The 19,726-nt window shown below is 45.1% G+C and overlaps 1 protein-coding gene across 1 annotated transcript in view; it reads right to left on the bottom strand.

The window, feature by feature from the left end:
* The window catches only part of LOC120915293 (beta-2-glycoprotein 1-like), a 67,806-nt gene that overhangs the window by 33,267 nt on the left and 14,813 nt on the right, over window positions 1–19,726 (bottom strand). The window contains exon 2 of the mRNA XM_040325671.1: window positions 9,826–9,957. Coding sequence (XP_040181605.1) covers window positions 9,826–9,957 — 132 coding nt within the window. The remainder of the gene's footprint in view (window positions 1–9,825; window positions 9,958–19,726) is intronic.

The following is a 19,726-nucleotide window of genomic DNA, read 5'->3' as shown; positions in this document are numbered from 1 at the left end:
CTGGCAAGGTCAAAACCGCCAATAAAGCTGTGACAAAATATCACAACGGGCAGGAGGGTGGACAGCTGAATCTCCTCAGAGCAGTTGGACGTGTACCCAGTGTAGCCTTTTCGTAGAGTTCAGGATCCACCCATTCACCTTAGGTCCACTTAACTTCTCTTTTAGGTTCACACCCACAGTGATGCCCTGCTTCCTGCAGTAAATGCTCCCTTTCCCTAAAGGGGATTCAAGGAGCCATCATTCCCTCTATACGAATAGTCCAATTCAACTCACACATGTATAAAGAGTTGTCTGACGTTTTACAAATACCTTTTATCCATTGTCACATTCACCAACTATTAATCGGTCTCAGCTCGTTTTGACTAGCTTTTATTTGTAAAGCCTTGTACCCACGAGAAGAAACCAAGAACCTGCTCTGTAACTTTTTCACCCTACACACGACCGGGTTTTCCGACAGGAAAACTGCAATGAGAGCTTTGGTCGGGAATCCCAGCCGTGTGTATGCTCCATCGCAGTGTTTCCCATAGGAAAACTGCCGAGATAAAAACAAGCCGGGAATCCCGGTGGGAAAACTGGCCATAGTTTTTCCCATAGGAAAACTGCCAAAAACTGCCAGGAAAAAGTCTGCCGGGAATCCCAGCAGGGAAAAAGAGAGCAGATTCTCTTTTTTTGTCCGGCAGTTTTTGGCAGTTTTTCCATCAGAAAAACTGCAAGGTGCATACACACAGCCGGGATTCCTGGCCAAAAGCTCTCCTTTGCAGTTTTCCCGTCGGAAAACCAGCTCATGTGTATGGGGCTAAAGTAAAGAAAACTGATGCAGCCATCAAATCTTATGACTGGTAAACTGCAATATATAGTGTGCCCTGAAAAAGTATACCCCTTAAAAGTTTCCACATTTTGTCATGTTACATAGACCAACACAAAGTGGCACATAATTGTGAAGTGGAAGGAAAATGATAAATGGTTTTAAACATTTTTTACAAATAAATATCTGAAAAGTGTGACGTGCATTTGTATACAACCCCCTTTATTCTGATACCCCTAACTAAAATCTAGTGGAACCAATTACTTTCTGAAGTCACCTAATTAGTAAATAGCGTCCACATGTGTGTAATTTAATCTCAGTATAAATACAGCGGTTTTGTGAAGCCCTCAGAGATTTGTTAGAGAACCTTAGTGAACAAACAGCATCATGAAGGCCAAGGAACACACCAGACAGGTCAGTGATAAAGTTGTGGAGAAGTTTAAAGCAGGGTTAGGTTATAAAAGAAAGTATCCCAAACTTTGAATATCTCACGGACAGGGCTTTTTTTCTGGGGGAACTTGGGGGAACTCAGTTCCACCACCTTTAGCTCAGACCCTTTGGTGCCTGCTCACTACAATTACTTGTAAACACAGAAGTCTGGTTTCTGTGTTTACAAATGACAGCTCTGCACTCTGTGTGTAACCCCCTAAACTCTGCACTCTGTATGTAATGCAATTCTGGTATTTAATGCCTCTTTAAGACCCTTCTACTGTTTTTTAAATCTGAACGGGGTCGTGGTTGAGTTCCTGCACCTATTTTCTGAGAAAAAAAGCTCTGCTCACGGAGCACTGTTCAATCCATCATCCAAAAATGGAAAGAGTATGGCACAACTACAAACCTAAAAGACTTGCAGTTGTAATTACACCAAAAGGTGGTCCTACAAAGTATTGACTCAGAGGGGCTGAAAACAAATGCATGCCAAACTTTTTAGATATTTATTTGTAAAAAAAATAATTGAAAACCATTTTTCTTTTTCCTCCCACTTCACAATTATGTGCCACTTTGTGTTGGTCCATTACATAAAATCCCAATAAAATACATGGTTGTATCATGACCAATATTTGGAAAATCTCAAGGGATATGCATACTTTTTCAATGCACTGTATTAAGCCCTGTACACAGGATCAGATATCTGATGGAATCTAATCCGATGGATTTTTTCGTCGGATATCCGATGAAGCTGACTTTCATTCATTCATAAGGAGCTGCGGTGGCTCAACGCGATTGGCACTGCACTGACAAGCCATTCACCTCTGCAGCTAGAGGTTCGGATCCTGGTCTCAGCTACATGTGAATTGAGTTTGGTGGTCTCAGCCCGGCTCCCGATGGGTGTGCTATGCGAGGTAAGCTTGCGCTTAGTACGCCCACCCCCCTCCCACAAAAACCACCACACTTACACGCACTCGAAATTGGGTTAACATGCACGCACTTTGACCACGCGGTCTCTAAAAAGAGAGGCGAAGGACTAACGGGGCTGGTTGAGCGGGCAAATCCTCTCACTCCCTTATAGGGAGTCCCTCTGCCCCGTTGGGCTTCAAAGCGGAGCAGGTAGGGCGTCTACAAAATAGGGGATAGTTTTATGTAATTTTTATTAATAATTTGTGCTAGTAATGGCGGTGATCAGCGATTTTTATGGTGACTGCGACTTCATGGCGGACACATCAGACAGTTTTGACACCATTTTGGGACCATTGTCATTTTTACAGCGATCAGTGCTATAAAAATTCACTGATACTGTAAGAATGACACTGGCAGTGAAGGGGTTAACCTGCAGGGAGCGCTGAAGGGGTTAAGTGTGACCTAGGGAGTGCTTCTAACTGTTAGGGGGCGTGGCTTGGCGGGACACGTCACTGATCGCTGTTCCCAGATGACAGGGAACAGACGACCAGTGACAGTGTCACTAGGCAGAACAGTGAGAAGCATGTTTACACTTGCCTCTCCCCGTTCTGCAGCTCTGTGACCCGATCGCGGGACATTGGCGGACATCAAGTTTGTGGGTCCTGCGGGCACGGTCACGGAGCTCGTAACCACACGGCCAGCAAATTAAAGGGGACGTATATATATATATGTGCCAATTTGCCCAGCCGTGCCATTCTGTCGACGTAAAAGTGTGTGTGGCGGTCGGCAAGCGGTTAATGACGTAAGTTTGCCTCACTGTTAGGAGCGTCCCCATGAACTCAAAAATGTATCGTCTATCCAAAGCTACAGCCCTCAGCTTCTTTTCTTGCTCTTGGGTTTATTTCATATAACCATGAGCTGTCAGTTGCACCCTTCATCTAACACTTGACGAAGGGTGTGCGATTGGACTCAAAGGGCCAGATCCACAAAAACGGGCGTATATTTAGGCGGGCGTAGCGCATCTCATATGCGCTACGCCGCCGTAACTCAGAGTGGCTCGTAGGGTATCCACAAAGCACTTGCTCCCATATGTGTGCAGGCGTAATGTAAATCTACCGGCGTAAGCCCACGTAATTCAAAGTAGGATTGGAGTGGGCGTGTTGTATGGTGATCTGGTATGACCCCACGTAATTGACGCTTTTTACGAACGGCGCATGCGCCGTCTTTGGACGTATCCCAGTGCGCATCGAAATCACGACGCAAATAGTCAATGCTTTTGACGTGAACGTAACTTACGCAAAGCCCTATTCTCGAACGATTTACGCAAACAACGTTAACGACGGAAAATTCGACACTGTCCCGACGTCCATACTTAACATTGCGTACACCTCATAGAGGCAGGGGTAACGTTACGCCGAAAAAAGCCTTAAGTAAACAACGTAAAAAAATGCGCCGGGCGGACGTACGTTTGAGAATCGGCGTATCTAGCTAATTTGCATACTCTACGCTGAAATCAACGTTAGCGCCACCTAGCGGCCAGCGTAAATATGCACCTAAGATGCGACGGCGTACTAAGACGTACGTCAGTCGGATCTAGCCCACATTCAGGCGTATCTTGTTTTGTGGATACAAAACAAAGATACGACGGCGCATCGTAGAACTTACGCGGCGTATCAATAGATACGCTGCCGTAAGTTCTTTGTGGATCTGGCCCAAAGTTTGTAGATACACACAATAAAGCTGCTTCTTGCATGCTTTGCACCTTCTTATTAAATAGGGCCAGCAATGTCCAGCTATACCAGAAGGATGGAGATAAAATGCAAATATATTTAATGTTATCTGTGAATTCTGTGCAGTATAAAATCATTTGAGGACACTGTGCACCTTTAATAAGTCAGATGTGAATGATGATATGAGAGGAGGCAGCACCATCTGGTCACCTTCCCTTTGGTGATAAAAGTCATCTAGCAGACAGAGCATCTGGATTACCACAATGCCCTTCTCTGTAACATGTGTGCCACGGAGTCAAACCAATGTTTCTCTGTGATAAACATACCACTGAACTGTAATTTTACAGCGCATTTCCCATGGCGCATTAAATGCTTTTTTTCAGTCACTTGATATTTTATTCATGTGTTTCTAGATGATGTGATGTGATATTTCATATTCTGCAGCTTGGCTATATTAGTATAATTATGATGTATGGACATTAGACAGTAGGGTGAGCAGTTCTCAGTAATGAACTAGCTTTAGTGACCCAGCCACTGTCTGGTGTGAGGCAAGATTAGAAAGATGTAAATGGAAGTAATATGGAATGTCATTTTGCCAAGTTGAAAATATGTAGAATGAAGTCAAGGGTCAATACGTTTGTTATTGCGATGTGATCTGAAAATATTATCCAAGGGATTTTTCTAGAAAAAAAATATTCTCTGTAGGTGTCAAAAAAGAGAATTTATATTTTATGGGCTATTAGACACAATGGGGTGGACTTACTAAAGACAAATAGACTGTGCACTTTGCAATGGGCAGTTGCACTCTGTCAAGGGCAGTTGCCCCAGTTCTTAGTAAATTAGGTAAAGCTTCACTTTGCAAAGAATACCCAATCACGTGCAAGGCAGTGTTGCCAACCTACCAGATTGAAATTTACTGGCACAGCCACGTTTTTACTAGCATTTCACAAAAGTTACTAAATTACATTTTTAGGTGCAAATTTCAGTATTTAGGCTACAAACAAGTACGCTAGGCAAATAGCAATGTGATTTAAGGTAGATATTAAGGTAAAAAAACATATTTTTGTTATTTTCGATATAATAAGGGCAAATTATTTAGTCACATCACCCCCTGCCTCCATCCCCCTTTGCCACCAACACCCCCTGCCTTCACCCCCCTCTGCGGTGCCACAATCACCCCCTGCCTCCATCCCCCTCTGCCACCAACACCCCCTGCCTTCACCCCCCCTCTGCGGTGCCACAATCTCCCCCTGCCTCCAATCTCCCCCTGCCTCCAATCTCCCCCTGCCTCCAATCTCCCCCTGCCTCTGCGGTGCCACCACCCCCCTCTGCGGTGCCACCAACACCTCCTGCCTCCAATCACCCCCTGCCACTAACACCCCCTGACTCCAATCTCCTCCTGCCTCCAATCTCCCCCTGCCTCCATTGCCCCCTGCCTCCATCCCCCTCTGCGGTGCCACCGCAGCCACCATCACCCCCTGCCTCCAATCACCCCCTGCCTCCAATCTCCATGCACAGTTCCAAGCCGAATCAATCTCGGCTATTTTTACTGGCACATTCCCGCAACCACGGACATTTACGAACGGGGGGAAAAAAGTGCCCGTTTTTATGAACTGCTAGTAAAAATACAGACGGTTGGCAACACTGGTGCAAGGAAAATACAATAAAACAGCTTTTTTGCTTGCATATGACTGGATAATGGAAGTCAGCAGAGCTTCTAAGCTCTGAAGTAACTGCTCTTGCAGAGTACAACTGCACTTTTCAAAATACACAGTCTTTGGTAAATCAACCCCAATATTTAGCTTAAAGTAAATATTAGTAAATCCTTTTAAAATAAAGAGTTAAAGGAGTTGTAAAGGATTTTTTTTTTACCTTAATGCAATCTATGCATTAAGGTGAAAAAACATCTGATGATGCCGCCCCCCCCCCCCGCCGAGCCCCCGTTTTACTTACCTGACCCGTCGAAAGTCCCACGCTCGGTCCCGAGATCCTCTTCGCCGCTCAGCCTGGCCACTGATTGGATAGAGCGGATGGATTGAGAGCAGCGCAGCCATTGTCTGGCGCTGCTGTCAATCACATCCAGTGACGCGGCACGCCGAGGAGTGGGGCCGAGTGATATAGTGAGTGGCTATGGCCGCTCGCTGTTTTACGAAAGCACGCCCGCAAGGACTCATCACCATGCGAGCTCTCTCGCATGAATGTGTTGCGTTCTTGCGGGGAGGACCAGAGACAGCCGCCGAGGGACCCCAGAAGACATGGATCGGGGCCACTCTGTGCAAAACGAACTGCAGAGTGGAGGTAAGTATAACATGTTTATTATTTTTTTTTCTCTTACTAACCCTTTAATATTTTGAAAACCTCATTTGTACTTCATTTTAAAATTTGCAAAGGAATGACCATATTTCCTAATCATAATGCTTTGCATTAGGTTCAAATAGATCTGCTCTGTGCCTTTTCCTTTGCAGATTTGCATATATTTTTGCTGATACTTTGCGAACAGTTTGTGCCATTGTGAGTGCCTTTTTACCAAATAAATAGGGATGAGCTTTATGTTCGGGTCGAACATGAGTTCGACTCGAACATTGGCTGTTCGCCCATTCGCCGAATAGCAAAAATTTGGGGTGTTTGCGGCAAATTCAAAAGCCGCAGAACACCCATTAAAAGTCTATGGGAGAAATCAAAAATGCTAATTTTAAAGGTTAATATGCAAGTCATTGTCATAAAAAGTGTTTGAGGACCCAGGTCCTGCCCCAGGAGACATGAATCAATGCAAAAAAAGGTTTCGGAAACAGTGATTTTAATAATGCTTATAGTTAAACAATAACAGTGAAATATTCCTTTAAATTTTGTACCTGGGGGGTGTCTATAATATGTCTGTAAAGTAGGGCATGTTTCCCGTGTTTATAACAGTCCCTGCACAAAATTAAATTTCTAAAGGAAAAAAAGTAATTTAAAACTACTCGCGGCTATAATGAATTGTCGGGTCCCGGAAAAACAGATAAAAGTAATTGAAAAAAACAGCATGGGTTCCCCCCCCAGTCCATTACCAGGCCCTTTGGACCCCGAACCAAAATGTAAAAAAAAAAAAATGTGTGGGGGTCCCCCCAAATTCCATATCAGGCCCTTATCCGAGCACGCAACCTGGCAGGTCGCCAGAAAAGAGGGGGATGAGAGAGTTGCCACCCTCCTGAACCATACCAGGCCACATGCCCTCAACATGTGGTCTGACCCCGCCCCCTCTGATGCGTCACGAGAAACCCGCGTTGCATCAGGGGGGGGGAGGGGTCACCTGTACATGTCACTGGGTAACCCCGGCATTTCCCCTTGTGTTGAGGGCAGGGTTACCTGCATACTTGACGGGTGGCCCCGCCCTCAGCTATAAAAGAGCTGTCACGACAAAGAGCGTCATTCCGAGGCAGGATCGAGCCGGCTTTTTTTCCCCTCTGTATTGCTAGAGAATGGATTACATTGTTGGAATTTTGCAGGGTTCCCCTTAAAATCTATACCAGACCTGAAGGGTCTGGTATGGATTTTGAGGGTGACCCCTACGCCATTTTTAAAAACAAAAAATTGGTACAGAGTTCCCCTTAATATCCATACCAGACCTGAAGGGCCTGATATGGAATTTGGAGGGACCTCCACACATTTTTTTTTTTTGGTTCGGGGTTCCCCTTAATATTCATACAAGACAAAAAGGGCATAATTATGGGCTGGGGGGAACCCCTGATGTTTTTTTCAATGACTTTTTATCTGTATTGCCCAGGTCCCCAAACACTTTTTATGACAATAACTTGCATGTTAACCTTTTAAATGAGCACTTTTGATTTTTCATGTTCGTGTCCCATAGACTTTACAGTGTTCACGCGTTTGAAAAAATGTTTTTGCCTGTTCGCATATTCTTCTGCGAACCGAACTGGGGGGTGTTCGGCTCATCCCTACAAATAAATTTAAAGTGACTGTAATGGACCCACCAATACCATGACTGGCTGCTGCAGGCTACCTATTTATATGACAGAACCTTAGCTTGCTGCTACAGTAAATCTTGGTTAAGGGTGCATTCACACTCGAGAATGCATCCACAGTTTGATTAAATGCAAAAACCCCAGCGGTAGTTACCTCCAATAGCTGAGAGAGATAGACCAATTGAAAGCAATGGGAGGCTGTAGACTCCCGCAGCTAATTCTGCCCAATTGCATGTCATTTCTCATGCAGCGATTGCATTCAAGTGATCAGCCCTGGACGCCTGGATGCAGACGGCCTGTGTCCAGGGCCATTCACTTGCATGTGATCGCTGCATGAGTGATTGTAGTATGCAAAGTAGGTGAGATTAGCTGAAGGAGTCGGCAGTCTCCCATTAGCTTCAATAGGGCTGCCTCTCTCAGCTAATCACAGGAACCCCCTCTGGGGTTCCTACATGTAAATGGACTGTGGGTTGTCCTCACAAGTGGCAATTTTTTGTCATGTTAAACCAAGCTGAAATCTTGACTAAATGGAAATAATGGTTTTCATCTGCAGCAAGGAGATGGGATCAAAACTGCCTAGCTCAACCCCAGTGTAAAAATCCAATAACCTTCAACTAAATTTGAAATTTCTATTGAAATCTACTTTTTTCTTGTTTAATATTTTTATTGATTTTAATCAAAAAAGTACAAATACAACAAGGTGCGGTTTCGATCTTTTTTTTTAATGGCGTTAATTAAGATGGTCAATCAAAATTGCGAGTGGTAGCTTGCTTGGTTTAATGCAAACAACTTTTGTTCATAAGTTTGGTTCCTGGTCTATTGAAAGAGTTAAATTGCTGCAGATTTCTCCATAGTCCTGAAACAAGCTTAACCAAAACATTTAGCCTAGGCCATACACATGGCCATCTGAAGAGCTTTGGTCAAATTATTTAGCTAATCTTGTATCAGTGGTATTGGGAAATCTTCCCCAGGTGACCTGGAAGGTAGTGCATCCATGAAAAGTGTTAAGAATCTATCCAAACCCAATAAAATAGAATATTTAATCTTAGCTGGCCATTGACAGTTTGAAATTTGGCCTATTCAGCAGGAACTGGGTGAGATTCTCACCATGTATGGTCAGGCTGGTTGTACCCAATTTAATTGATTAATCAACTTGGGTACAACCAGCATGTCAGATTCGGCTGTTATACACAATGGCTCTGCAGGAGGAATTCCTGTGGTTGCAGGAAAGAAATTTGCTCCATCCATAGCCAGCCTTATACACTCGGTCGGAATTTCCGCTCGCCCCCGACTCTCGTGCTCGGAGGGCGCGATCGCCGCCGGGCACCCGCGATCGCTTGTTACAGAGCGGGGATTGGGAGCTGTGTGTGTAAACACACAGCTCCCGGTCCTGTCAGGGAAGAAATGCCTGACCGTCTGTTCATACAATGTATGAACAGCGATCAGTCATTTCCCCTAGTGAGTCCACCCCCCCCCACAGTTAGAACACACCCAGGGAACATACTTAACCCCTTCCCCGCCCCCTAGTGTTAACCCCTTCCCTGCCAATGCATTTTTCTAGCACAGATCGCTATAAAAATGCCAATGGTCCCAAAAATGTGTCAAAAGTGTTCGAAGTGTCAACCATAATGCGCAGTACCGAAAAAAAAATCGCTTGATCGCTGCCATTACTAGTAAAAAATATTAATAAAAATGCCATAAAACTACCCCCTATTTTGTAAACGCTATAACTTTTGCGCAAACCAATCAATAAACGCTTATTGTGATTTTTTTTTACGGAAAATATGTAGACGAATACGTATCGGCCTAAACTGAGGAAAACATTTTTTTTTATATATTTTTTGGGGGGATATTTATTATAGCAAAAAGTAAAAAATATATTTTTTTTTCAAAATGGTCGCTCTATTTTTGTTTATAGCGCAAATACTAAAATGCTCTGGTCTTTGACCAGCAATATAGTCCGGGGGTTAAGTGGTTAATATTGACTTACGTTTGATACAGCTCATTCCACAGTCTCCATCACACAAACATTTCGGTCTATTCTTAGTGCACTCTTGATCTTGTATACAAGATTTCTGGCAGGTTTGACCAATAAGATTGTCCTTTCTTGTGGGACAGGCATCTGAAACATAAAAAAAAAAAAATGATATCACGACAAGTAAATGTGTTAAATTGCTCTGCAAGTACAACACACAAAAAAAAATCCAAACATGTACTTAAATGTCTTGTATGCAGTTCATTCAGGTCTATTTGGCTGGGCAGTACAGAGGGTAATAGAAACATAACAACCAGCAGATATCATCTGTTAATTAACTGCATTAGAGTCAATTTTAATCTGATTTGGGTATCTTTGGATCCTGGAGCAGATGACATCATTAAAGGGACAATATTGAGTTAATGTATTTTCTAATGACATACGAATTGGATGCATTTTAATGCTCATCCAATTCGCATAGGTGTGAACCCGGCCTTTATGTATTACTAGAATACTGCAATCACTGAGCAGCAAATTATATCACCTGGGATGTATTTCAGTTATCTTGCAAACCTGGCCTGTTAGGACAGGGTTGATGACCACTGCTATAGGGTACTGCATTTTGCTTATCATCATTGAGCAACCACAGAAATAATTTATTATGGAATGGAAATTATATATAATGTGGGTAGCGCCCTACTCCTGTTGACCAGGCGCTATTATTCAAATTTAGTGGGATATCTGAAATGTAGTTATTTTAGATTTGTGTTCTATGGCTAAATTGGCCTTTGCTCCAGCTTTGACTGTGTTGGGTGTATTTCCCACGGGTACCAGCAGGTGTCGTTGTACCCTCTGGTTCCGTGTTGGAAGTTACAGACAGTCAGAGTGTATTGGAAGGTCTTTCCCAGAACCGACCTGGTGGGAGTTTCTTTACTGCTGGGCATGCTGGGAGAGGGTACTTATGGGGTGGACGCCATTTTTCTCTCTCTCTCTCTCTCTCCACCTCATGGTCACCTTGACCTGGGGAATGTGATAGTTCCTCTTCTGCCTTGGGGCCGGCTGGCCCGAGACTTCGCAATTGGAGGTAGGCCTAGAAGCTATCTGGGGCCTACTGGCTCGAGGGTGATCCTATGCTGTCTGTCCTGCGGGAAGAAGCTGTTCAACTGAAGGAACCGGGGGAGGACTCGTCTTGGAGAGGACACAGCTGGAAGCTGGTATCTCGAGAGGAGCCTGGTACCTCAGTTGGAGGACGCATCCTGACCTATCTGCTTCACAGTATTGCCGGGTCGGCTTAAAGGGACTTTTTCATAGGCCTCGTACACACGGCAGAGTTTCTCGGCAAAAACCAGCAAGAAGCTTGCTGTGTTTTTTTTTTTTGCCGAGGAAACCGGTCGTGTGTACACTTTTCAACGAGGAAACCACCGAGGATCTCGTTGGGCCAAAAAGAAAGCATGTCTTCTTTTTCCTCGACGGCAATGGGAAAATTTGGCTCGCCAAGATCCTCGGCGGCTTCACAAGGAACTTGACGAGCAAAACGATGTGTTTTGCCCGTCGAGTTTCTCGGCCGTGTGTACGAGGCCATACTGTGCAACTGAGTTTGCTGAGGAAATTCTGATCATTGGATACTGTGGCAGAGGATCGTTCAGCAGCTATGGTTTCTATAAGGTCTGTGGCAGAGACCTTCACTTGCTGACTTTTCGTGCATCATTCCGGCTGCCAGGCCATGTTGCAGAGGCCTGTCCGGGTGAGCAAGATCCAACGACAGTGTGTGCACCTGTCTCAGGGATCTCAAGGTTTCATTGATCTACAGAAAGGTACCTGAACTTTCCCTCTCCCTCCATTCCCCTTGTTCCGTCAAAGTTGTGGTTGAATAAAAAGCTTTTGAAAAAGACTCAGTGACTGGCAACCGTGTTTTTGAAATTTGATTAACCCTAGATTCTGAGCCAACACAGAGAACAGTGGGGTAGTGGCGGACCAAAACTAACCAGCAGCTCCTGCGGGGGTAGTGCTATATATATATGTATGTATGTAGCACTATCCCCGCAGGAGCTGCTGGATATTTTCGGGTGGCATGTTACCTCTTTCTCCTTGCCGTCCAGGGTAATAGATGAGAGTTGAAAAAGTTCAATGCCCACACTTTACACTTATTTTCCTAGATTTATTTTGAAGAACTTGGTAATAAAGAAGAAGTGGTTAAAGTGGTGGAAGGGTAAACAGGTAGATAGGTTCAGGTGCATAATTTCAATCAGGAAACACTCCTGCTTCCAGCAACACAGATATCATCGCCACTCTAGCCAGAGTGGGTTTTGCGCACCCGGATAGGTCCTGCTCAGCGGCCTAGCAGCCGGAGTGGCGCATGAAATAAAGTACAGTCTCTGCCACAGACCTTCCTTTGAATGGAGACACTTTCGGTCCAGAATCCCCTGACACAGGATTCAGCACCCGGATCTCTCCAGATTAACTTGTGCAGAACTCAAGTCTGATAGGCGTTCACCATCAAGCCTCCGAGTATATGGTGCATCCTTCGATTAAGTTCTCAGGCCTCCCGAGATATCAGCCTCTTGCTTGGTCCTCTCCAACACAGGTCCTTCATCAAGCGGCTTCCTCCCTCCAGGACGGACAGCACAGGATCACCTTGAAAGCGCAGACCCAGTCTGACTACTGGGCCTACTTAAACAGATCACGACCCCGGACCAACGTGGTCCCGGAGCCAGGATTGCAGGAACACACACCCCCGGCCAGGAGGGCCACGAGGTGGTGGGACGACAGACCAATGACCGACGACCTCGATCCAATGGCGTCTGCTCCCTAACCACTTCCGGACCGCCGCATGTACATTTACGTCGGCAGAATGGCACAGACAGGCACATCAACGTACCTGTACGTGCTTGCCTAGACGTGGGTCGGGGGTCCGATCGGGACCCCCCCCGGTACATGCGGCGGTTCCCGCGGCTTCACGAGCGATCCGGGACTAGGGGGCGGCTGTTCGTTTTCGTCCGCCGCCTCCGGATCGCTCACAGCCAATGAGAGCACTCCCCCGTGTGTCACTTCCTCCTCCTGTGTAAACACAGGAAGGGGGAAGTGATGTATTCTCTCCTCTCTGCGGTATTTTCAACCACCGCTGAGGACAGAATACATCACACAGTAAGTCGCACCAACACTACACTGACACACACTACACATAGGCACAATAACCCCCCCCCCCCCGATGACCCCCATCACAGTGTCACTGAATGCAGTGATCATATATGTACTGATCACTGCATTTAGTGTCAGTGTGACAGTTAGTGTGACAGGCAGTTAGTGTTAGGTTCAGGGTAGCCCCCGTACCCCCCCCTAATAAAGTTTTAACCCCTTGATCACCGCCCTAGTTAACCCTTTCACTCCCTATTGCCAGTGTCACCAAGCGATAATTTTTCTGATCGCTGTATTAGTGTCACTGTTTATAATTTAGTTTTAATTTAGTTTATTTGATTTTTCTTATAAAAAGTAAAAAATAGATTTTTTTTTTAAAATGTCGCTCTATTTTTGTATATAGCGCAAAAAAATAAAAATCGCAGAGGCGATCAAATACCACCAAAAGAAAGCTCTATTTGTGGGAAGAAAAGGGCGCAAATTTTGTTTGGGAGCCACGTCGCAGGGCCGCGCAATTGTCTGTTAAAGCGACGCAGTGCCGAATTGTAAAAACCCCTTGGGTCATTTAGCAGCATATTGGTCCGGTCCTTAAGTGGTTAAGTACCCCTCCCCAGCATGGCCGAAGCAGAGGCCAAATTTAGCCCAAATTGTATGAGTCTGAGTCAACTAACACTCAGACTCCCCTCTAAATTTAAAGCAGGGCCTGCTCAACGGGAGCAGTCCGCTACATATATGAAATAAAAAAACACACACACACATATTATATATATACATACACACACACACACACACACACACACACACACACACACACACACACACACATATATATATATATATATATATATATATATATATATATTAGATATGAAATGTGATTACTCTTCCATCTATGTTATTAGATAAAAGCTTGCACCTGAGCCTGCACCTATTCCCAAACTAGCTGAAACATATGGGAATACATTGGGTACTAAGAAAAGCTGAGAGCTGAATGCAAATTCTGAACTAGAATGCTTTACAGTCATTATTTCTTGCTTTTTTTATTCATGTAATACTAATTATTTTCGCTAGATGTCAATGGAAACTTGAAAAGAGGCTGCTGATTATTACGTTGTACAGTCTTATCAAACAGGGATTACATTAATGTTCATAGTTAAGGACACAAGTACAGTCATTAACAAACCCACGGGTAACCAGAGAGACCGGAAGTATCCTGGAAAACTCTCACTCCCACTGTGACAGTATGAACAGCCTCATTACCCTAGCAGCAGAATAGATAATATTTCAAAGCACTCTTCTCATTCGAAGCCGTTAAGCATTAGAGCAGTTTTCCATGCTACATTAAAATATCTTCACCGATTCTGACCTCTCCGTGTTACAGCACAGAACACAGAAATGTCCCAACGTTGGATAAATGTTAGTAGGATCAAAGAGTTTCTTTGTTAGTTTATTCTGACCAATGAACTGTATTCTGGCCTTTATGGCACATGATCATATCTGATCAGGTTGTAATATCAAATTTCTCCTGCAGCTACAGTAAATCAGATTAAATCAGATTAAGCAGCATCTCCCAATCCCAATAAAATAGCAGCACTGCTCAGCCACTGATGGGAAAAGTAGGATATGTATATCATATTGGGATTTTGTTTGAAAGATCTTCTTAAAGCCTAACCAAAATGTCCTCTTTTTTATTTTTGCATATGCTAGGAGAGCTAAATGTTTGTCATGAGTTTATTTATTTTTTATGGAAGGTTTTTGTATGGTACAAATATAGTAAACTGCGTATCCAGTAGCAAATTGAATACTCATGTAGCGCTACCCCCGCAGGAGCCGCTGGTTGTTGGGATCGGCGTATTAAGTTACCTCAGTGTTGTCTAGGGGTGTAATTGATGAGTGGAGTAGAGTAGAGTAGTGAGCGAATGTCCAGTCAATAAATAAAGGTTTTCAAATGCTTTATTTTCAGCCCAACATAGCCAACATCAACATGGAGTAAAAAGGAAAGGTTGATGAAGCGATAGAGAACTTGCGGTATCAGGCCTGGATATGAACAGAGCAATCCTGCTCTCAGTAGCACAGTAGTAGTGGATACAGTTCGTCGCCACTCTAGCCAGAGTGGGTGAAGTGCCTCCGGATAGACTTCTGCCACAAGCCTGGCAGCCGAATTGTGACTTTAGATTGCTGGGAGGAACAGACCTCTGCCACAGGCCTGGCTCTAGGGCCTTTGCCACAGGCCTAAGGCCCCATACACACGATAGAATCCATCCGCTGAAAAATCCCAGCAAATGGGTTTCAGCGGATAGATCCTATGGTGTGTACACTCCAGCGGATCTGTTTCCGTGGATATTTCTCCCCTGGGATGGATTCCAGCAGATCGAATATTTGCTGACATGCCAAACAAATCTATCTGCTGGAATCCATACCAACGGATGGATCCGCTGGTCTGTATAGACTCACCGGATCCATCCGTCCGAAGGGATCCCCTGCATGCGTCGTAATGATTCGACGCATGCGTGGAATTCCTTATATGACAGCGTCGCGCACGTCGCCGCGTCATAATCGCGGCAACGGCGCGTCACGTCATCGCCAGAGGATTTCGGCGCGGATTTCAATGCGATGGTGAGTACACTCCATCGCATAGAAATACGCGGAAATCCTCGAGAGGATTTATCCATGGAAACGGTCCGCTGGACCGTATCCACGGATAAATCCTCCCGTGTGTATGGGGCCTAATACTTGAATGAGCTAAATGGACGAATTGAGCGAATCCTCCCAGTAGATTAAACATAGGTCACCGGATGACAGCAAAGAGTACCTGTCAGCATTCCGGTCACCAGATCCACGATGGTTCGTTCAAGCCCTGTTGGACAACCTGCCTCCGGGTTCTCCTCAAGCCGACCCCCCATCGAACGGCACCCAGCCTGGGATCTTCTCAGCAAAGTGGGGGACCCAGTAAGTAACTGGGGCCCCTCTCAGGAACATGGAGCTCCGCGTAGAATGCAACCCCGGCCTGGAAGGCCATCGCCGGGTCCGTTGGATGTGCACACCCTAAAGTGTGCACCTGGAACTCGCAAAGAACCAAAGAAAATGGCGTCTGCCACAGATATACTCTCCCCCAGCATGCTCCGCGAGGGAAAACTCCTCTAATTGGCTGCTGGAGAAAAGCGGCTCTGCCAGAACCCCTCTAGCGCCACCTGTCATTTCCACCCCTGGAATCACAGACTGACCTACAGGACAGTTCAGGAATTACAGCAGTCCAAATTTAACAAATTGCGAATGGAAGCAAAATAACTCTCCCATTCCCCACTAACTTTAGCGTAGTGACCATACTGAAAGTAAGGGGGCGCTACACTCATCTAACAACAGCAAAAACAGGAAGCATCGATCAGTCGATTTCAGCAAACCAGTAAGATATCGCAGTAAGAACGTGTAGTAGATCAAAGGGGTGATACAGCATCATATAGGAATACAAAAGTTTCTAAGCAAAGAAGTGTATGTGTACTGATGAGGGAAGTGTTTATAGGAACGCAGAGTGGGTAGGAGCTCATGTCTGAATGAGATTAACATGTAGGAAGTGAATGGTTTCAGTTAGAAAGGTTTGATGTATCTAGGGTCTTGGAGCCAGAGGTGCCCACCCAGTTGTGTGACAAAAGTGAATGAATATTTATGTATATTTATGATAATATATTGTCACACTGATTCTCCTCCCGGCCAGGAAGCGGGTCTTGAGGCCCGTTTCCTGATTGGCGAAAGGAGAAGCAATCCTATTGGCCTAAGAGGAGGAGGAAAGAGATGCATGGCCGCTGTGAGGAGACCTAGGAAAAATCCTGGAGGGAAGCGCTGCCTGCGGGGGTTATGCGAGTGACCCGATCGACTGAGGGTGCTGGCAGTTATTTTGCTATACTGAACAGCAAAAAACATAAATATAAAGATTTAACTGGTCATGTTGTAACAGGAAGGGGTCATCCCAAAACTGTTATCACAAAGTTGGGACCAAGAAGTTGTCCAAAATGTCTTGGTATGCTGACATCTTAAGAGTTATCTTCACTGGAACTAAGGCACCAAGCCCAGCCCCTGAAAAACAACACCACACCATAATCCTCCTCCACCCCCCTCCATTTAGACCGGTGCACAAAGCAAGGTCCATAAAGACACAGCAAGGTGTTTTTCATGAGGGTTTACAGCCCCTTTAATGTGGTCATATGGGTTCGTGTTTTTTCACCTTAAGGCATCCTATGCTTTAAGGTGAAAAAGCACCTTGCAATCTCCGGCTCCCCAGCCCACCCATTTTACTTACCTGAGCCTCAAATCTCCATGGGCACGATCCTGCAATGCTTTTCCCAAGATTGAGGTGGCTCTTCATTGGATGATTGATAGCAGCGCAGCCATTGGCTCCCGCTGCTGTCAATTAAATCAATGATGCGATGCACCGGGGGCAGAACCGAGTGATACACTTTGCAGCTATTGCCGCCAAGTGTATCACACGGGAGCGCGCCCGCAAGCTAACTCCCTTGGGAGAGCGCTTCACAGATCCCCCTTCTGTGAAGCGCTCTCTCAAGGGGGTTAGCTTGTGGGCGCGCTCCTGTGTGATACTTGCGGGGAGGAGCCGAGACAGCCACCGTGGGACCCCAGAACAGGAGGATTGGAGCCACAACCCCTTCAAGCAAAACCTGTATGTGTAAAATAGTTTTGTATTGTTTCCATACATTGTGTATTGCCATAAAATATCTATGGCAATGTAAAGCTATGGGCAGTTGTAAATGGCGGGCCCAACTACAAAGTAGCCTTGAGGGACATCGGCTGGATATTGGCTGTAACGGGTCTGTTCCTTGAGCTGTTATCAGCAATATACACAGGGCTCCCAGGTTGATAGTGTTTAGTGTAATTAGATTGTTTTTATGTCTGAGAATCCCTCTGGAGGTTGATTTTGTAGACAGATTATCGCGTTCTATTTTGTTATCTTTGAAATATGTCATTTCAGGAGCATCAGAGGAAAATTCTGGCATCTAAACAGAGGTGTTTATTAAAGACTACACGTCTGTAAATGCAGCAGTCAGTAAATGTGCCGAACAGTTAGAGAAAAAAATAAAATAAAGAGAGAGTCTGCAAACACTACAAAAATAAATTGAAAAAAAGATTAAAATTTTTGGAGGGAAACATTATCACATGTTTAAAGTAGGATCAGAATTCCTTCAAATAGTCACTGGAGTTAAAAAAGAAGAAGAAAATAATTCATAACACCTACACTGACCGCTGTGTACCTGTGAAAATCCTTTATTTTTCTGTTCAGCTATCTTTTGCTTCAATGTCTGATGCAATATACTGTAGCTGCTTTAACCACCTCAGCTCTGGAAGGTTTTACCCCCTTCATGACCAGGCAATTTTTTGCTATTTAGCACTGCGCCATTTTAACTGTTAATTGCAGTACTACTCTATAAATGCTAAAAGTGCCTCTAACATGTAGCGCTTACCCAAAAAAAATGTATATCATTTTATTTTCGGATACATTTTTTTTGTCCTATTCTATTACATTTTTTTCTATTCTGTTCCTTTATTTTCTATTCTATTTTATTCTCTTTGGAAATTGGAAAACAATTTGAATTCGAAATCTTCTCGATTTTGGAAACTATTAGAATTCGAAAACTTTCAAGTCTATTACTATTGGTACAACATTTCTCATCTTCCATAATTTTGTAAATTCGGTACCATTGCAATTGGGATTTTCGACTACATCAGAATTTCAGAAAAACAAAAAACTTGCACATGTCTAAAAACAAGGCGCGCCGCGCCATCTGACTGGCTCCCGCTGTGTTCTGGGAGCAGAGTGTTCCCAGAACACAACGGGGGGGGGGGGGACTGACGTTCTGCCCGCAGTCTACCCGCAGACTGTGTGGCCGGAAGTGGGTGCAAATTCCTGTCTTTAGACAGGTTTCTGCACCCCCTCCCCCCTGAAAGGTGTCAAATGTGACACCGGAGGGGGGGAGGGTTCCGATCAGCGGGAGTTCCACTTTAGGGTGGAGCTCCACTTTAAGGACTACATCACACTGTTGATTCTGCTACTGTCAACACTTTGCCAGCAGTAGTATAACTAGTATGCAATTGTCACTTTCCCCAAAGAGAAGCTTCTCCAAGACTGCAGGATCCAGAGGCGGCTCTTTATTTAGGCAAATTAGACGGTTGCCTAAGGCCTTGCATTCACCGGGGCCCAGCGGGCACCTAATTTGCCTCTGCTCAATCACTGTGTGATAGATCCGTGCATATTTCTGGAGCCATTTTTATTTGCTTGAATTTGTTTACCCATTATGCTTGAATTTGTTTACCCATTATGGGCATGGTGGGGCCCCTGTGTCGAAGTTTTGCTTAAGGCCTCACAAAGCCTAGAGCCGCCTCTGGCAGGATCTCAATTAAGCCAGCAGAGATGTAGCTATACTTTACTGTCATGGTTTAGTCTGCAGTTTCCTGCTTGTGATATTCTTACCTACTTGTTGCAGTGGTTTTTCTGGACTTGCATCTTCAGCTGGGCCTACCGGGGGGCTGTGACCTGGTTGCAGTTTGCTGCATGTCCATCCCCACCACCTGGTGAAGAAGCAGGCCTATAAATGCCTTGCCGCCCCCCAGTCCTGTCCACCTCCCCCCATGCTCTCTGGCACCCCCAGTGCTCTCCACCCCCCCATGCTCTCTGCCCCCTCCAGTGCTCTCCACCTCCCTCCATGCTCTTTGCCGCCCCCCCCCCCCCAGTGCTCTCCACCTTCCCCCTGTGCTCTCCTCTTCCTCCCTGTGTTCT

The sequence above is a fragment of the Rana temporaria genome, chromosome 10, assembly GCF_905171775.1.
Source record: "Rana temporaria chromosome 10, aRanTem1.1, whole genome shotgun sequence".
Classification (NCBI taxonomy): Eukaryota; Metazoa; Chordata; class Amphibia; order Anura; family Ranidae; genus Rana; species Rana temporaria.
The sequence above is the reverse complement of the archived record's forward strand: the minus strand, read 5'-3'. Positions and strand labels throughout refer to the sequence as shown.